We start from the raw sequence: 16,552 nt of genomic DNA, 5'->3' as shown, positions 1-16,552 counted from the left end.
ATGGCTCAACAGCGCCACCAACAGAGCTTCCCCTCATTTATGGAGAAACACCTCATTTAGAATTCACTGATCCTCACGAAATTGAAGACAGTTGTGTATCATCACCAGATGCACAAAAAACGCGCTCGGAGCAATTTGAAAAACGCAACAGGAACCCCGCCATTTTCGATTTGGACCATATTCCATGTTTTTTATTTTCAAGTACTTCTTGGAGAGCTTTCATCAGATCAACTGAAAATTTAGACGAGTGTCATCACAACAAGATGGAGATCTAAAGTTATTGAAAGATCAATTTTTCGCCACACCGTGTGACCGTGGCGAGGCGTCAAAATGTGACTAAACGCCATCAAAACACAAGCTTCTGTATCTTGGACATATTTGGTCCAATCGAGTTCAAACTACACATGTAAGACAAGAAGCGCGACCTGATGACATCAACAAAGACACCATGACTTAAAATCATAGCGCCACCTGCTGGCTACAGGAAGTGAAGCGTTTATCTTGCAGCAGTGCGCAAATGCATGCAACGCTGAGACGAGCGCTTGGTCATCGAACGTTCTCTCTTCCCCGACCGCAACAGACTTGAAATTGCCTGTGCTCGGGCCCGTTAGTGCTACAACGTAGCCCTAGTTCTTATTATTATTATTAGGGCCCGAGCACCGAAATCGGTGAGAGGACCTATTGAAATTGAAATGATTATTATTATTATTATTAGGGCCCGAGCACCGAAATCGGTGAGAGGACCTATTGAAATTGAAATGATTCTTATTATTATTATTTCGCGGAGCGCAATGAATTGGCTTTTTGAGGCCTTTAACATGCTCAAAAAGTTGTAAAAGTTTGCAGTTGGTTAGAAAGTCGTGAAAATGTACGTATTCTGGGGTATTTGGAAATGGGCGTGGCAAAATGGCTCAACAGCGCCACCAATGGAGCTTCCCCTCATTTACGGAGAAGCACCTCATTTAGCATTCACTGATCCTCACGATTTTGAAGACAGTTGTGTATCATGACCAGACGCACAAAAAAGCCTCTCGGAGCATTATGAAAAACGAAACAGGAAGCCAGCAATTTAGGATTTAGTGGCCATTTTGGGAATATTCCATGTTTTTTTCTATGATACACTTGTAGCAGAGCTTTCATCAGATCAACTTACAATTTAGACGAGTGTCCTCACAACAAAATGGAGATCTAAAGTTATCAAAGAAACAACTTTTTGACACACCGTCTGACTGTGGCGTGGCATCAAAGTGTGACGAAACGCCATCAAAACACGAGCTTCTATATCTCAGACATATTTGGTAAAATGGACTCCAAACTACACATGTAAGACAAGAGTCGCGACCTGAAGACAACAACACAAAAATCTTGACTTAAAATGACAGCGCCCCCTGGTGGCAGCAGGAAATGTCTTGTTTTTGGCACATGTTATATTTTTATGTACTTCTCGGAGAGCTTTCATCAGATCAACAAAAAATGTAGATGAGTGTCATCACAACAATATGGGGATAAAAAGTTATCAAAGAAACAACTTTCTGACACACTGTCTGACTGTGGCGGGGCGTCAAAGTGTGACGAAACGCCATCAAAACACGAGCTTCTATATCTCAGACATATTTGGTCCCATGGACTCCAAACTACACATGTATGACAAGAGTCGCGACCTGAAGACAACAACACACAAATCTTGACTTAAAATGACAGCGCCCCCTGGTGGCAGCAGGAAATGTCTTGTTTTTGGTACATGTACTATTTTTATGTACTTCTCGGAGAGCTTTCATCAGATCAACAAAAAATTTAGATGAGTGTCATCACAACAATATGGAGATAAAAAGTTATCAAAGAAACAACTTTCTGACACACCGTCTGACCGTGGCGTGGCGGCAAAGTGTGATGAACGCCATGAAAACACAAGCTTCTATATCTTAGACATATTTGGTCCCATCGACTCCAAACTAGACATGTAAGACAAGAGTTGCGACCTGATGACATCTACAAAGACACCATGACTTACAATCATAGCGCCACCTGCTGGCTACAGGAAGTGAAGCGTTTATTCTTGCTGCAGAGCTTAAAACGCACGCAAGGCAGAGACGTGCGCTTGGTCATCGATCGCTCTCTCTTCCCCGACCGCAACAGACTTGAAATTGCCTGTGCTCGGGCCCGTTAGTGCTACAACGTAGCCCTAGTTATTATTATTATTTTGCTGTGTCGTTAATGAATTGGCTTTTTGAGGGCTTTACCATGCTCAAAAAGTTGTAAAAGTTTGCAGTAAGTTAGAAAGTCGTGAAAATTTACGTATTCTGGGGTATTTGGAAATGGGCGTGGCAAAATGGCTCAACAGCGCCACCAACGGAGAGCCCCTCATTTACGTAGATGCACCTCATTTAGCATTCACTGATCCTCACGAAATTGAAGACAGTTGTGTATCATCACCAGATGTACAAAAAAGCCTCTTGGAGCATTATGAAAAACGCAACAGGAAGCCCGCCATTTTTGATTTAGTGACTATTTTGGTCATATTCCATAATTTTTTACTTTAATGCACTTCTCGTAGAGCTTTCATCAGATCAACTTAAAATTTAGACGACTGTCATCACAACAAAATGAAGATCTAAAGTTATCAAAGAAAAAACTTTTCGCCACACCGTCTGACTGTGGCGGGGCGTCAAAGTGTGACGAAACGCCATAAAACACGAGCTTCTATATCTCAGACATATTTGGTCCCATGGACTCCAAACTACACATGTAAGACAAGAGTCGCGACCTGAAGACAACAACACAAAAATCTTGACTTAAAATGACAGCGCCCCCTGGTGGCAGCAGAAAATGTCTTGTTTTTGGTACATGTTCTATTTTTATGTACTTCTCGGAGAGCTATCATCAGATCAACAAAAAATTTAGATGAGTGTCATCACAACAATATGGAGATAAAAAGTTATCAAAGAAACAACTTTCTGACACACCGTCTGACCGTGGCGTGGCGGCAAAGTGTGATGAACGCCATGAAAACACAAGCTTCTATATCTTAGACATATTTGGTCCCATCGACTCCAAACTAGACATGTAAGACAAGAGTCGCGACCTGATGACATCTACAAAGACACCATGACTTAAAATCATAGCGCCACCTGCTGGCTACAGGAAGTGAAGCGTTTATCCTTGCTGCAGAGCTTAAAACGCACGCAAGGCAGAGACGTGCGCTTGGTCATCGATCGCTCTCTCTTCCCCGACCGCAACAGACTTGAAATTGCCTGTGCTCGGGCCCGTTAGTGCTACAACGTAGCCCTAGTTATTATTATTTCTTCCGATAGTGAATCGGCTTTTTGAGGGCTTTATCATTCTCAAAACGTTGTAAAAGTTTGCAGTTGGTTAGAAAGTCGTGAAAATTTACGTATTCTGGGGTATTTGGAAATGGGCGTGGCAAAATGGCTCAACAGCGCCACCAACGGAGCTTCCCCTCATTTACGGAGAAGCACCTCATTTAGCATTCACGGATCCTCACGAAATTGAACACAGTTGTGTATCATCACCAGATGCACAAAAAACGCGCTCGGAGCTATATGAAAAACGTAACAGGAAGTCCGCCATTTTGGATTTAGTGCTTATTTTAGTCATATTCCATAATTTTTTCTTTGATGTACTACTCGTACAGCTTTCATCAGATAAACTTAAAATGTAGATGACTGTCATCATAACAATATGGAGATCTAAAGTTATTGAAGGATTAAGTTTTAGCAAAACCGTCTGACCGTGGTGTGGCGTTACAGTTTGATGAAACGCCATCAAAACACAAGCTTCTGTATTTCAGACATGTTTTGTCCAATCGAGTCCAAAGTAGACACATACGACAAGAGTCGCGACCAGAAGACATCGGTGCAGAAATTGTGACTTACAATCACAGCGCCCCCTGGTGGCAATAAGAAATGTGTTGTTTCTGTTAGTGTTACAGTTTGATTCACTACTCGTAGGGCCTTCATCAAATCAACGTAAAAATTTGATGCATGTGTACAAAACAAGATGAAGATCTAAAGTTATCAAAATTTAAACTTTTCATCAATCTGTGTGACCGTGGTGAGGCTTATAAGTTTGATAAACAAAATGAAAACACCATGTCTGTAGTTCATGGTCCTACACTGCTCTCTAGTGACTTAATATTGAATTTCACCTGCAGCGCCAATATTAAGGCACCAGAGGGCATCCTAAGACCATAGTTTGATCAAGGCTCAAATTGTGACTCCTGACAGAGCCATTTCGTCCCCTCTTCCCCCAATTTAAATCTGTCTGGAGCCGCACAACATATTTGATAACACAGGTTATAAAGTTATATATATACATATATATATATAGAGAGATATACAATATATATAAAAACTATAGTTTGTTGCATTTATTAAATAATAGAACGACAATATAAAAAACGGTTGACATTTAACTGCTATTTTTACCTGTTACAAAATAGGAAAACACCAAACTCTTATGAATTGGAGAACAAAATACATGTGTGGGCCTAGTTTGGATTAAACTAAACACAGAACTCAGCTTTTTTTCCTCATCTCCAGCTTGGTACTTTTCAGCAGATGCTGTGAGCTTGCTCTGGAAATATCTTTCAACATTACATTTCTTAATGTTTGCTAATTCCTCGCCACATATCAAGCATACATGTAAGACAGCATCGGTGGCAGTGAAAGCAAATTAATCTGTCCACGCAGAATTAAACTCTATTTTCCTCCCAGACTTTTCTTTTCTGGGATTTATCCATGATTAGTTTACCGAGGCTGGGGGTCGGAACTATAGATTAGCGACCTCCAGGGAAGAGCGCTGGGACGTAATAGGATGTGACGCATATTTTAGTTGCTGAAATATTAAAACAAAGCGTGAGAGCAGGTCAGACTGGAGGCCGACACAGAAACTGCAGATCGGTACAAACCACCTGCAGCTTCTGCTCTGATCAAGAAGCTTAGGCGATGATCTCTGATCAGCTGAGACCAGAGAAACTCGTTGTTTTCACTGTTTCCACTGTTGAGAAGCAGCCGGTCAGTCACTGAGAGGCTGCTCCACGTGAACGAGCTCCGATCTCACTGTGTCTCTCTGAGCGAGTGAGCGTGGGCTCAGGGCGGGGGGCGGAGCCCCGGATCTGTGTGTGTGTCCACTATCTGGGAGCGCGCACCCACACACACACATTGACCCGCTCCTGGTATTTCATGATGGCCTGATACGATGATTATTTAAAAAATGAACGTGAACGCTACATTCACTCACGTTCATCATGTGAAAGAACTGATTCGTTAAGTTCACCATTCGAGAACAATATGCGCAACATGCACTGTAGAGGGAGCCACTGCAGAGGGGCTGAAGAGCTGCATGCGGCTCCATAGCCTATGTTACATCTATTGACAACATTAGGACTCACCATCACGAACGATGCCATATGATGAATATGAGCGCAACAACACTGCTGTAATACATCACTGCTTAAAACACTGCATTTATTGAACGATTAAAAAAATCACATGATACAGCTTGTCACACAAATTCAGCTTTAAAAGTTACTGTCATTTGTCTATTGCAGACGAAAATTAGCTGCCTGCATATGAAACTGATTGCCCCCAACCACTTGGAACAAGGAACAGATGCCAACAAGAGCATGATTTAGTAGAAGACATCAAGTTATCAAAAAAATCAACATTTCGTCACACCGTCTGACGATGGCGTGGAGTCAAAGTCTGATCACACACCATCAAAACACGAGCCTCTGTATCTTGGACATATTTGGTCCAATCGACTCCAAACTAGACATGTAAGACAAGAGTCGCGACCTGATGTAATCTACTAAGACACCAAGACTTAAAATCATAGCACCACCTGCTGGCTACAGGAAGTGAAGCGTTTATTCTTGCTGCAGAGCTTAAAACGCACGCAAGGCAGAGACGTGCGCTTGGTCATCGATCGCTCTCTCTTCCCCGACCGCAACAGACTTGAAATTGCCTGTGCTCGGGCCCGTTAGTGCTACAACGTAGCCCTAGTTAGGGCCCGAGCACCGAAATCGGTGAGAGGACCTATTGAAATTGAAATGATTATTATTATTCCTATTATTATTATTTTGCTGTGTCGTTAATGAATTGGCTTTTTGAGGGCTTTACCATGCTCAAAAAGTTGTAAAAGTTTGCAGTAAGTTAGAAAGTCGTGAAAATTTACGTATTCTGGGGTATTTGGAAATGGGCTTGGCAAAATGGCTCAACAGCGCCACCAACGGAGATCCCCTCATTTACGGAGATGCACCTCATTTAGCATTCACTGATCCTCACGAAATTGAAGACAGTTGTGTATCATCACCAGATGTACAAAAAAGCCTCTTGGAGCATTATGAAAAACGCAACAGGAAGCCCGCCATTTTTGATTTAGTGACTATTTTGGTCATATTCCATAATTTTTTACTTTAATGTACTTCTCGTAGAGCTTTCATCAGATCAACTTAAAATTTAGACGACTGTCATCACAACAAAATGAAGATCTAAAGTTATCAAAGAAAAAACTTTTCGCCACACCGTCTGACTGCGGCGGGGCGTCAAAGTGTGACGAAACGCCATCAAAACACAAGCTTCTATATCTCAGACATATTTGGTCCCATGGACTCCAAACTACACATGTAAGACAAGAGTCGCGACCTGAAGACAACAACACAAAAATCTTGACTTAAAATGACAGCGCCCCCTGGTGGCAGCAGGAAATGTCTGGTTTTTGGTACATGTTCTATTTTGATGTACTTCTCGGAGAGCTTTCATCAGATCAACAAAAAATTTAGATGAGTGTCATCACAACAATATGGAGATAAAAAGTTATCAAAGAAACAACTTTCTGACACACCGTCTGACCGTGGCGTGGCGGCAAAGTGTGATGAACGCCATGAAAACACAAGCTTCTATATCTTAGACATATTTGGTCCCATCGACTCCAAACTAGACATGTAAGACAAGAGTCGCGACCTGATGACATCTACAAAGACACCATGACTTAAAATCCTAGCGCCACCTGCTGGCTACAGGAAGTGAAGCGTTTATTCTTGCTGCAGAGCTTAAAACGCACGCAAGGCAGAGACGTGCGCTTGGTCATCGATCGCTCTCTCTTCCCCGACCGCAACAGACTTGAAATCAGGGGCGTCAGCTCACCCAATACCATACAGGGGCACAATAGGGCACCGAAAAAAAAATGTGAGCGCGCGAAGCGCGCGAGCTAAAAAAATTTTGGGCAATTATTTATTTAAAAAAAGCATGGGCACAGATAATTAATGCAAGCACGCAAGCAAATATTTTATAGCACTTATTTATTATCATAAAGCGTATCTTTATCAAACATGAATAAATATCTGTCAGCAAACATGAACTTGAAAACTGAAAACTTGAAATGTGCAACTGTAAAAGGAAAAACAAAAAAACACCTCTACATACATACATGTCTGTGTTTATCATTTCTATTTCAGACCATCCTATGTGTGATGGTGATGATCCTATGAGGTGTGTATATCATGGCCAGAAAGATAGGGGAGCTGTTCATTTTTTTAACAGTAAACGGTAGCGCCTCTGCTTCATTTTTGCGAAGCTGTCGATCAATTGTGACTGGCTTAATTTGGAGAGTTCTCCTCGCTCAACCGACATGATGGCAAGATGATGAAGCCTATCTTGCCCCATTGTGCTCCTCAACCAAGTGTGAAGGCGTCTCAGTACGCTGAATGTCCTTTCACAACTGCAGCTGGACACAGGAATGGTCAGACATATTTTAATGACCTGTGTCAGTGTAGGGAACATGACATTATCGAGTAAACCGAAAAGACATTGCATGTCAGTAATTGGCAGGCTCTCCTGCTTTCTGTCCAGGTAATGTTTCGCTACCCACACCTCCTCTTGTTTAAGATCAACATTGTAGTGATCTGCGAGACCTCTGAGGTCCTCCTCTTTGAGAAAGGTGCTCGAGCCTGGGTTACAGGCCTGAACACCCTTCAGAACAACGCTGTTCAGAGATGAAAAGCGTTGCTCCAGCTCCGCAATCATCCTGTCTAGGCAAGGTAGGTAGACATTTGTTCTCAATTTTTCAGCATTGCCTAGGTCACTCGCTGCCCCACAACTAGACTCGACTATGTACTCCTCCAGGCGTCTTTGCTTTTGCCTTTGTCTTGGAACACATGACTCAGGGATTTGGTGCGTTTCGCACAAGGCCTTTGCACGGTCATATACCTCCGTCGCTTTGGGGTCAGTGCGCATTTCTTTTAGAGTGGCACACACAGCGCATTTAAACTCCTCTGCTTTTGCCAGGTCCACAGTTTCACTTTGCAGGTATTTGTGAAGACTTTCTGTCACAGACAAAAAAGTCTTGAAGACCATCAACAGATAAATTGTGGTGAACCTGGCAAGGTTGGCATGCAAACCCACAGCCGTGGGGTTGCTGATGTTGGACAGGCACGTGAGAACTGCGGGGAAATTCTCTATCATAGCGTTGATTGACCTCAGCTGGCACGACCATCGGGTCTTGGACAGCTGTACCAGCTCAGAAGGCTGTAAGCCAAGCTGTTTCTGGGTCTCCTTAAACTTGTCGTGGTTAACAAGGGAGACTGAAAAGAATGTATACACATTCTGCATGAGGTCAAATAAATTCCTGGCCTCTGGTATGGCTTGACATGTGCAACACAGCACTAAATTCAATTGATGTGCATAGCAATGCACATAAATGGCCATGGGATGGTTCTCTCTGAACTTAGCTTGGACCCCTCCAACAGTCCCACTCATGACTGAGGCGCCATCATAAGCCTGTGCAACCACCTTCACATGATCTAAGCCATTCAATCTTAGCTGATCTTCAATTGCAGTGGTAATGGACTCTGCGTCAAACCCTTTCAAATCTGTCATGGCTAGCAAATGCTCTTTCACACTCCCCCCAGCAACATAACGAACACACACAGCTAGCTGCTCAGTGGTGCCATCTCTCGCTTCATCTGCCATTACTGAAAACATTCCAGCCTCCTTTATTTCTTGACTGATAGCTTTTACTATCTCTTGGGCACAGCATTGAATGACCTCATTTTGGGATGAAGGTGATAAGTATGTACTGTGAGATGGTGGTGAATATGCCTGAAGAAAAGGATCAAACTCTTTCAAGAGGTTCATACACTCCAGAAAGTTTCCCTGGTTGTCGCTGGACATGCCCTCATCATGGCCACGGAATGGGATATTTTGTTTACCCAAAAACTTGGTAACAGCCACAACCCGGCTGAGGTACTCGCGTCTCTCTTTGATTTCACGCTCACTTGCAGAATCCAACTGCTCGACAACACTGCCATGAGCCGCACTGGCTTTATAACTACACCAAGACTCCATGCTTGCCTTATGGGCTGGTGATTTCTCATGCTCTCTATAGACATCCAGAGCTTTTTTCCAATTTTGAAAGCCAGTGTTTACAAAGGTGTCATTCTTCAAATGTTTCCCAAATATTCTACAGGGAAAACAAAAGGCTGCATCTTTAGACTTGGAATATTCCAGCCATGTAAAGCTTTCAAACCAGTTGGCGTTAAAGGATCGATTCTTGGCACCAAAGTTGTGCTGGGGATATTTTGACAACTTAACTTGGTTTGGGCCAGACTCCTTTCCCCCAAGATCACTTGTATGTCCCTCAACATTGTGGACACTGCTTTTTTCTCTTGCCCCCAGTCTAATGTTCTCTGCCACTGTGGCAACTGTTTTCTCAGTCTCATATCTGGGGTGTGATCTCTCTGGCCTGTCTGTCTCCTGTTGTCCTTCCTTCTCTCTCTGCATTTCCCCTGCCTCAACCAGCTCATTCTCTTCTGCCCTCTGATTCTCCTGTCTGGTGCAACATACAAAAAATCATATGATCAATGGTTACCTCAGATAACCATTAAAAGTTCAAATAAAATTAATCAAATCTAAGCTGAGTCTCACCTGTCAGTGTCATCTCTCAATGCCAACTCTACCTGCGTCCCTTCAATCTGCTCCTCTCCTCTGCACTCTGCTGCACTGAGTCTTGAAGCAACAAGAACATATTACAGTCTCCTGTCTGCATTTTCACTATCTAGATTTGTATATATGCATATGTAAAGTTACTTGTGTATAACCTGTTTGCAGTTATTCCTAATTAATATGAAAGTAATAGTCATATCACCTCTGCTCGTGCTCATCAACATCCCTCTCTCCTTCACCTTTTCCTTCAACTCCTCCGTCACCTCCTCCGGCACTCTGCTGCTCCTCTTTGTCTGGACAGATATGTAACTGTTAGGCTTGGGCTAGTGACCAGTGGTCAACTCAACTGGGTTGTTACCTAAAAGTGGTTTGCATTGCCTTGTTACCTAGCGTAGCTCTCTCATTTCTCCTTGCTGCTTTATCCCTGCTCCGAGCGAATAACTTTCTGATGTCCATCTACAAGAACAATGTTGTTTGAGTTGAATTGAGATCAAAATCATAACTAATACAGTAGGCTGTTATATCTAGTTCCGGTCACTGAGATAACAAATAATTCAATGCCAGCAAAAGATCATAAAATAACATAGCCTACTAGTACAACATACTTCTTCCATAACTCTCTACATACCTGACACACCAAAAAAACGAATAGTAAAAACAGGACATTCGTCTATATGCATGCTATGAATGATACCTATCAATTGTTTGTTTTTTCTACATTATGTTTCTACTGTCTTGAAAGTAACCACCTGTATGTCATCATGCCCCCTTAATGTCTGTGCTTTTGTCTGTAGGCCTACTCGAGCAGAAAACACCAGAATGAGAATAATTTCAGAATCATTCATTTTCAACTTTGAGACCAACGTGTGCTTGAGCTGCTTAAGCCAGCCTGCTTATTTAAGCATGCACTGGGCTATTTTTAAAAGCAACAGCGTACAAAACAGCTTCCACCTCCGAGTGTTGTATTCTGTTATAAATTGCGCTAGTATAACATCGGTGCCATTGGTTCCAGGCAACTTGAGAAGATGTCTTATACAGTATGCCGATAGCTAGCTAACTAAGCTGACAAGACAACTTGGATACCCCATCACGGGATCATCACCCCCTGAAAACATGAACGTAAAGAATCGAGAAACACCATAAGATGGCATGTAGTGTGAACCCGACATTTGTGATCTTTCTCCGATCAACAGGTCCAGCTTAAACAGTTATCGCTACAGTTTAATATATTAGCGAACTGTCTGGCTACTATAGCATAACGACAGACGTGACCACATTAGCTAATAACACCACTTCAGAGACGCCCCTTCACCTTATTTGATGAAAGGCATACACATTTGTTAGACATTCTATGCTTCCAGAGGATAAAAATGTAACGCTTACTGTTTACTTCACTTCACGCCGGCCGGAGTGAATGGTCGCTGACGCTGTGCTGGACAACTCCTGGCTCTGTGTTACAGGCAACTCTCCGGCTGCAACATGCTCCGAGTGGCCGCAAGTGGATTCTAATTACTCTGTCCGTATGTCGGACTTAAATTCTAACGAAAGTGGTAGTCTATAGGCCTATTTTAAGAAAAAAAAATGCTAGCATGCATTCTGTAGATTGCCAGATGAGTCAGACTTAAATAAAAAAAAATTAAAGGTATAAATAAATTAATTAATTAAAAAATCAGTGCCCCAGGCATACCCAGGCACCGCAGATCCACAACGGGGCACGTGCCCCGGTGAAAAGGGTCTGCCGACGCCGATGCTTGAAATTGCCTGTGCTCGGGCCCGTTAGTGCTACAACGTAGCCCTAGTTATTATTATTTTCATTCGCTCAATGAATTGGCTTTTTGAGGGCTTTAACGTGCTCAAAAAGTTTCTAAAGTGTGCAGTAAATTAGAAATGTGTACATGTTTACGTATTCTGAAGTATTTGGGAATGGGTGTGTCAAAACCGCTCAATAGCGCCACCTACGGAAAAGCCCCTCATTTAGCATTCAGCGATCCTCACAAAAATGAGGAAAGTTGTGTATCAAAACCCGACGCACAAAAAAGCCTCAAGGAGTATTATGAAAAACACAACACGAAGCCCGCCATCTTGGATTTAGTGGCCATTTTGGTCATATTCCATATTTTTACTTTGATGTACTTGTCGTAGAGCTTTCATCAGATCAACTTAAAATTTAGACAAGTGTCATCACAACAAAATGGAGATATAATGTTATCAAAAAAACAACTTTTCGTCATACCGTCTGACCCTGGTGTGGCGTCAAAGTTTGATGAAACGCCATCAAAACACGAAGACACAAACACAAAGCTTCTGTATCTCAGACATATTTGGTCCAATCGACTCCACACTAGACATGTAAGACCAGAGTTGCAACTTGAAGACATCTACACAGAAATCGTGACTTAAAATCACAGCGTCCCCTGGTGGTAGCAGGAAATGTGTTGTTTTTGGTACGTCGTACACTTTGATGTATTTCTCCTCATCCACTTTGCAAAAACATGTCAAACCGCGTCAAATGGGTCTCACGACATAGATAATGTAGCCGTAAGATTTCTGTGACTTTTCATCATACAGATTATTAATGGCGTGGCATCAAAGTTCATCAGCTCGCCATGACACACGAAATTGCTGTAACTTCAGTGTTCATGGTTCTATCTCCCTCAAACTATGTGTTTGTATCAACAGCCCCCCCCCTGAAGATATTCAGATGGTTTTAAGGAATGGGCGTGGCAAAATAACTGACTAGCGCCCCCTAAAGGGCAGCCCCGGCACTACGATTGGTCTACATCTACAAGAATACATAGGGACATGTATCTTTTCATGACAAAGAAAAAGGTCTCTTGGACAGATATGCTAAACCACACAGGAAGCCCGCCATTTTAGCTTTGGTGGCCATTTTGGCCATATTCCACACTTTTACTTTGATGTACTTGTTGTAGAGCTTTCATCAGATCAACCTAAAATTTAGACGAGTGTCATCACAACAACATGGAGATAAAAAGTTATTAAAAGATCGATTTCTACTCACACGGTGTGACCGTGGCGTGGTGTCAAAGTTTGATCACACGCCATCAAAACACAAGCTTTTGTATCTTAGACATGTTTGGTCCAATCGCGTCCAAACTACACATGTAAGACAAGATTCGCGACCTGATGACATCTACACAGACACCATGACTTAAAATCATAGCGCCACCTGCTGGCTAGAGGAAGTGAAGCATTTATCCTTGCAGCAGTGTGCAAACGCATGCAATGTGGAGACGAGCGCTTGGTCATTGAACGTTCTCTCTTCAACAACCGCAACAGACTTGAAATTGCCTGTGCTCGGGCCCGTTAGTGCTACAACGTAGCCCTAGTTTAAGATATATTTTAATTAGGGCCCGAGCACCGAATGGTGAGAGGCCCTATTGAATCTGTAAGGATTTTTCCTATTATTATTATTTCCCTTTAGGGGGCTTTTTGAGGGTCTAGACATGCTCAAAAGGTTATGAAACTTTACAGGAAATTCAAGGTCTACGGATATTTTTGTATTCTGGAATAATTTGAATTGGGCGTGGCAAAATGGCTCAACAGCGCCCCCTGGAACACAGCCCCTAGGTTTTGCTTTGTCCGATCTTCACAAAAATCATGGCCTACGTGTATCATGACCAGACGCACAAAAAACTCTCAAGGGCCATTATGAAAAACGCAACAGGAAGCCCGCCATTTTGAATTTAGTGGCCATTTTGGCCATATTCCACATTTTTACTTTGACGTACTTGTCCCAGGGCTTTCATCTGATCAACTTCAAATGCAGATGAGTGTCATCACAACAAGATTGAGGAAAAAATTATTCAGGGATTTATTTTTCCTCACACCGTGTAACCGTGGCCTGGCGTCAAAGTATGCTTACACGCCATCAAAACAAGAGCATCTGTATCTCGGACATACATGGTCCAATTAAGTCCAAACTAGACATGTAAGACAAGAGTCCCGGCCTGATGACATCTACACAGAAATTATGACTTGAAATCATAGCGCCCCCTGGTGGCACCAGGAAATGTCTTGTTTTTTGCTTGTCTTACACTTGGATGTATTTCTCCTCATCCACTAACCTCAACCATGTCAAACTGTGTCAAATGGGTCTTAAGACATTGATAATGAAGACTTAAGATTACTGTGACTTTTCGTCACACGTCATATTAATGGCATGGCATTAAAGTTCATCAACTCGCCGTGAAACACGAAATTGCTGTAACTTCAGTGTTCATGGTTGTATCTCACTCAAACTACATGTGTGCAACAACATCCGCCCCCTGAAGATATTCATATGGTTTTAAGGAATGGGCGTGGCAAAATAACTGACTAGCGCCCCTAACGGGCAGCCCCGGCACTACAATTGGCCGACATGTACAAAAATCGATTTGGGCATGTGTCTTTTCATAACAAACAAATAAGTCTCTTGGATAGATATGCTAGACTAAACAGGAAGCCCACCATTTTGGATTTAGTGGCCATTTTGGTCATATTCCATATTTTTACTTTGATGTACTTGTCATAGAGCTTTCATCAGATCAACTTAAAATTTAGACGAGTGTCATCACAACAAGATTCAGATAAAAAGTGATTTAGGGATTTATTTTGCGTCACACCGTGTGACCGTGGCGTGGCGTCAAACTTTGAATAAACGCCATCAAAACACGAGGTTCTGTATCTCTGACATAAACGGTCCAATCGAGTCCAAACCAGACATGTAAGACAAGAGTCCCAGCCTGATGACATCTACACAGAAATTATTACTTGATATCACAGCGCCCCCTGGTTGCTACAGGAAGTGACATGTTTTATACTTTGATGAACTGCTCCTGGTTGCTTTACGATATACAGCTCAAAAGAGCTCAGTCAAGTCATTGGATCATAGTCAGAATTGTGACTTTTCCACAAACCGTGTAAACATTGATGTGCGGCGAAGGATTTTCCTTCGCCAAACGACACGATGTTGTCATAACTCCACTGCTCATTGTCCTATCACTACCAAACTTCTGTCACATGATTAGAGTACAAGCCTGAACAGCTTTATGTGTCAATATTTCCTCAGTATCATAGCGCCACCTACTGATTATCCATGAAACAGGAAGTACTTTGTTAATCCACTCTGCCTTATCCAACCGGCTCCAAACTTCTGACCTATGGTCACAATCGTGACCTGAACAGCTCCATATGTAAACATTAGTTCAGGGTCATCGCCCCACCTACTGATCAGTGTGAAAATTACGTTGTGGTAAAATTGTCCAATTGACACAAAATTGCTCACGCTACATCAGAGCGGCTACTTGAACAGATCTATATGTCTGTGTGTAATAATAGTGATGGCGCCATCTACTGGCAAACCTACTGCCGCCGAGCGCAAAATGGATGCAACCTGGAGACATGCACTTGGTCATCGATCGCTCTCTCCACCGACCGCAACAGGCTTCAACGTGCGGGTGCTCGGGCCGCCAGTGCTACAACGTAGCCCTAGTTAAGCATGTGACTGTAAAAGCGGCTGTGAGAAATATGAGCGGATCGGTGGTTGAAATGTAAGGCTGGCGTTCGGAAGCAGATTCAGATGGGTTATTTGACCAACTCTGATGGGTGCCTTGTTAAAGAATAACATCAGGAATTGTGGTGGGCAAAAAACACTATATATCTGAATTATTTTCAATAAGTTATTTTGCTGACGAGTTTGTTTTCATCTCTCCTCAGCCTTCCTCCATTCTCCTCATCAGCCTGTCTACACTGCTACCAAACATGGAGTCATCGGGTTTACAAGAGCTATGGCAGTAAGACACACACATGCACACACACACACACACACACACACACACACACACTAGCATATCCTTAGCTCATTCCACATGTCCTTGCAGGACGCATCCAATCAGGGTAACTACGGTGTTCGTATCAACGTCCTGTGTCCAGCTTTCGTCGACACGCCTCTGCTGCACTCTGTGGAACATGAGGACAACATGGGCAAGTTTGTCAAGTTCAAGGATGATTTCAAACGCAGCATGCACAAGTTTGGAGTTTTACAGTGAGTCATTGACTAACACAACTCTGTCTACTTTCCTCCTTAAATCTATTTCTTAACTTTAATGCAGAATTAATAGTGGGATTTTGTGTTGATGGTGGTGAGGTATAACTAGAAGCCTAATTTATTTGTTTGTGTGATGCAACTGTGCTGAGTAAAACTCTTTAAAAAACAAAAAATTATCTTAAAAGTTGGGAAATTATTAGGCCCAGTTCACAACAGGAAACGGACCTTTTGGATACAAAAAAGTCTTCACATTGTCATTTAATTATATTAAACTTTCGGGCCAAAAATGTGTTTTGTGATCTCACAGGGAGGTTTATCCACTGACCTTTTGATCCTTGACCACCAAAATCTAACAAATTCGGTTTTATTGGTGAGTAAAGTAAGTAAAGATTTGAGCCAAATTTGAAAAATGTATTGTGTTAAATAGAGTGGGACAAGTAGACAGATTTAAGATATATTGTATCCTACCACAGCCATCACCGAAGCTGAGGATACTAAAAAATAGTATCCAAGACATATGGTCCAATGAAAAAATTACTTT

General features: G+C 42.4%; 1 protein-coding gene and 1 long non-coding RNA gene across 2 annotated transcripts in view; one reads left to right on the top strand and one right to left on the bottom strand.

The window, feature by feature from the left end:
• hpgd (15-hydroxyprostaglandin dehydrogenase) overlaps nt 1-16,552 on the top strand; it is a 36,654-nt gene that overhangs the window by 16,445 nt on the left and 3,657 nt on the right. Inside the window, exons 5-6 of the mRNA XM_053419150.1 lie at nt 15,681-15,757; nt 15,845-16,008. Of these exons, the coding sequence (XP_053275125.1) occupies nt 15,681-15,757; nt 15,845-16,008 (241 nt within the window). The remainder of the gene's footprint in view (nt 1-15,680; nt 15,758-15,844; nt 16,009-16,552) is intronic.
• On the bottom strand, nt 9,458-11,705 carry LOC128437114 (uncharacterized). Its single transcript, XR_008338166.1, has 3 exons — nt 10,165-11,705; nt 9,945-10,025; nt 9,458-9,849 (listed from the first exon to the last, which is right to left on the bottom strand). It is a non-coding gene; the product is annotated as an uncharacterized LOC128437114 (long non-coding RNA).

This window comes from Pleuronectes platessa, chromosome 3, assembly GCF_947347685.1.
Source record: "Pleuronectes platessa chromosome 3, fPlePla1.1, whole genome shotgun sequence".
NCBI classification, from domain to species: Eukaryota; Metazoa; Chordata; class Actinopteri; order Pleuronectiformes; family Pleuronectidae; genus Pleuronectes; species Pleuronectes platessa.
This window is presented reverse-complemented; position numbering and strand designations above follow the sequence as displayed.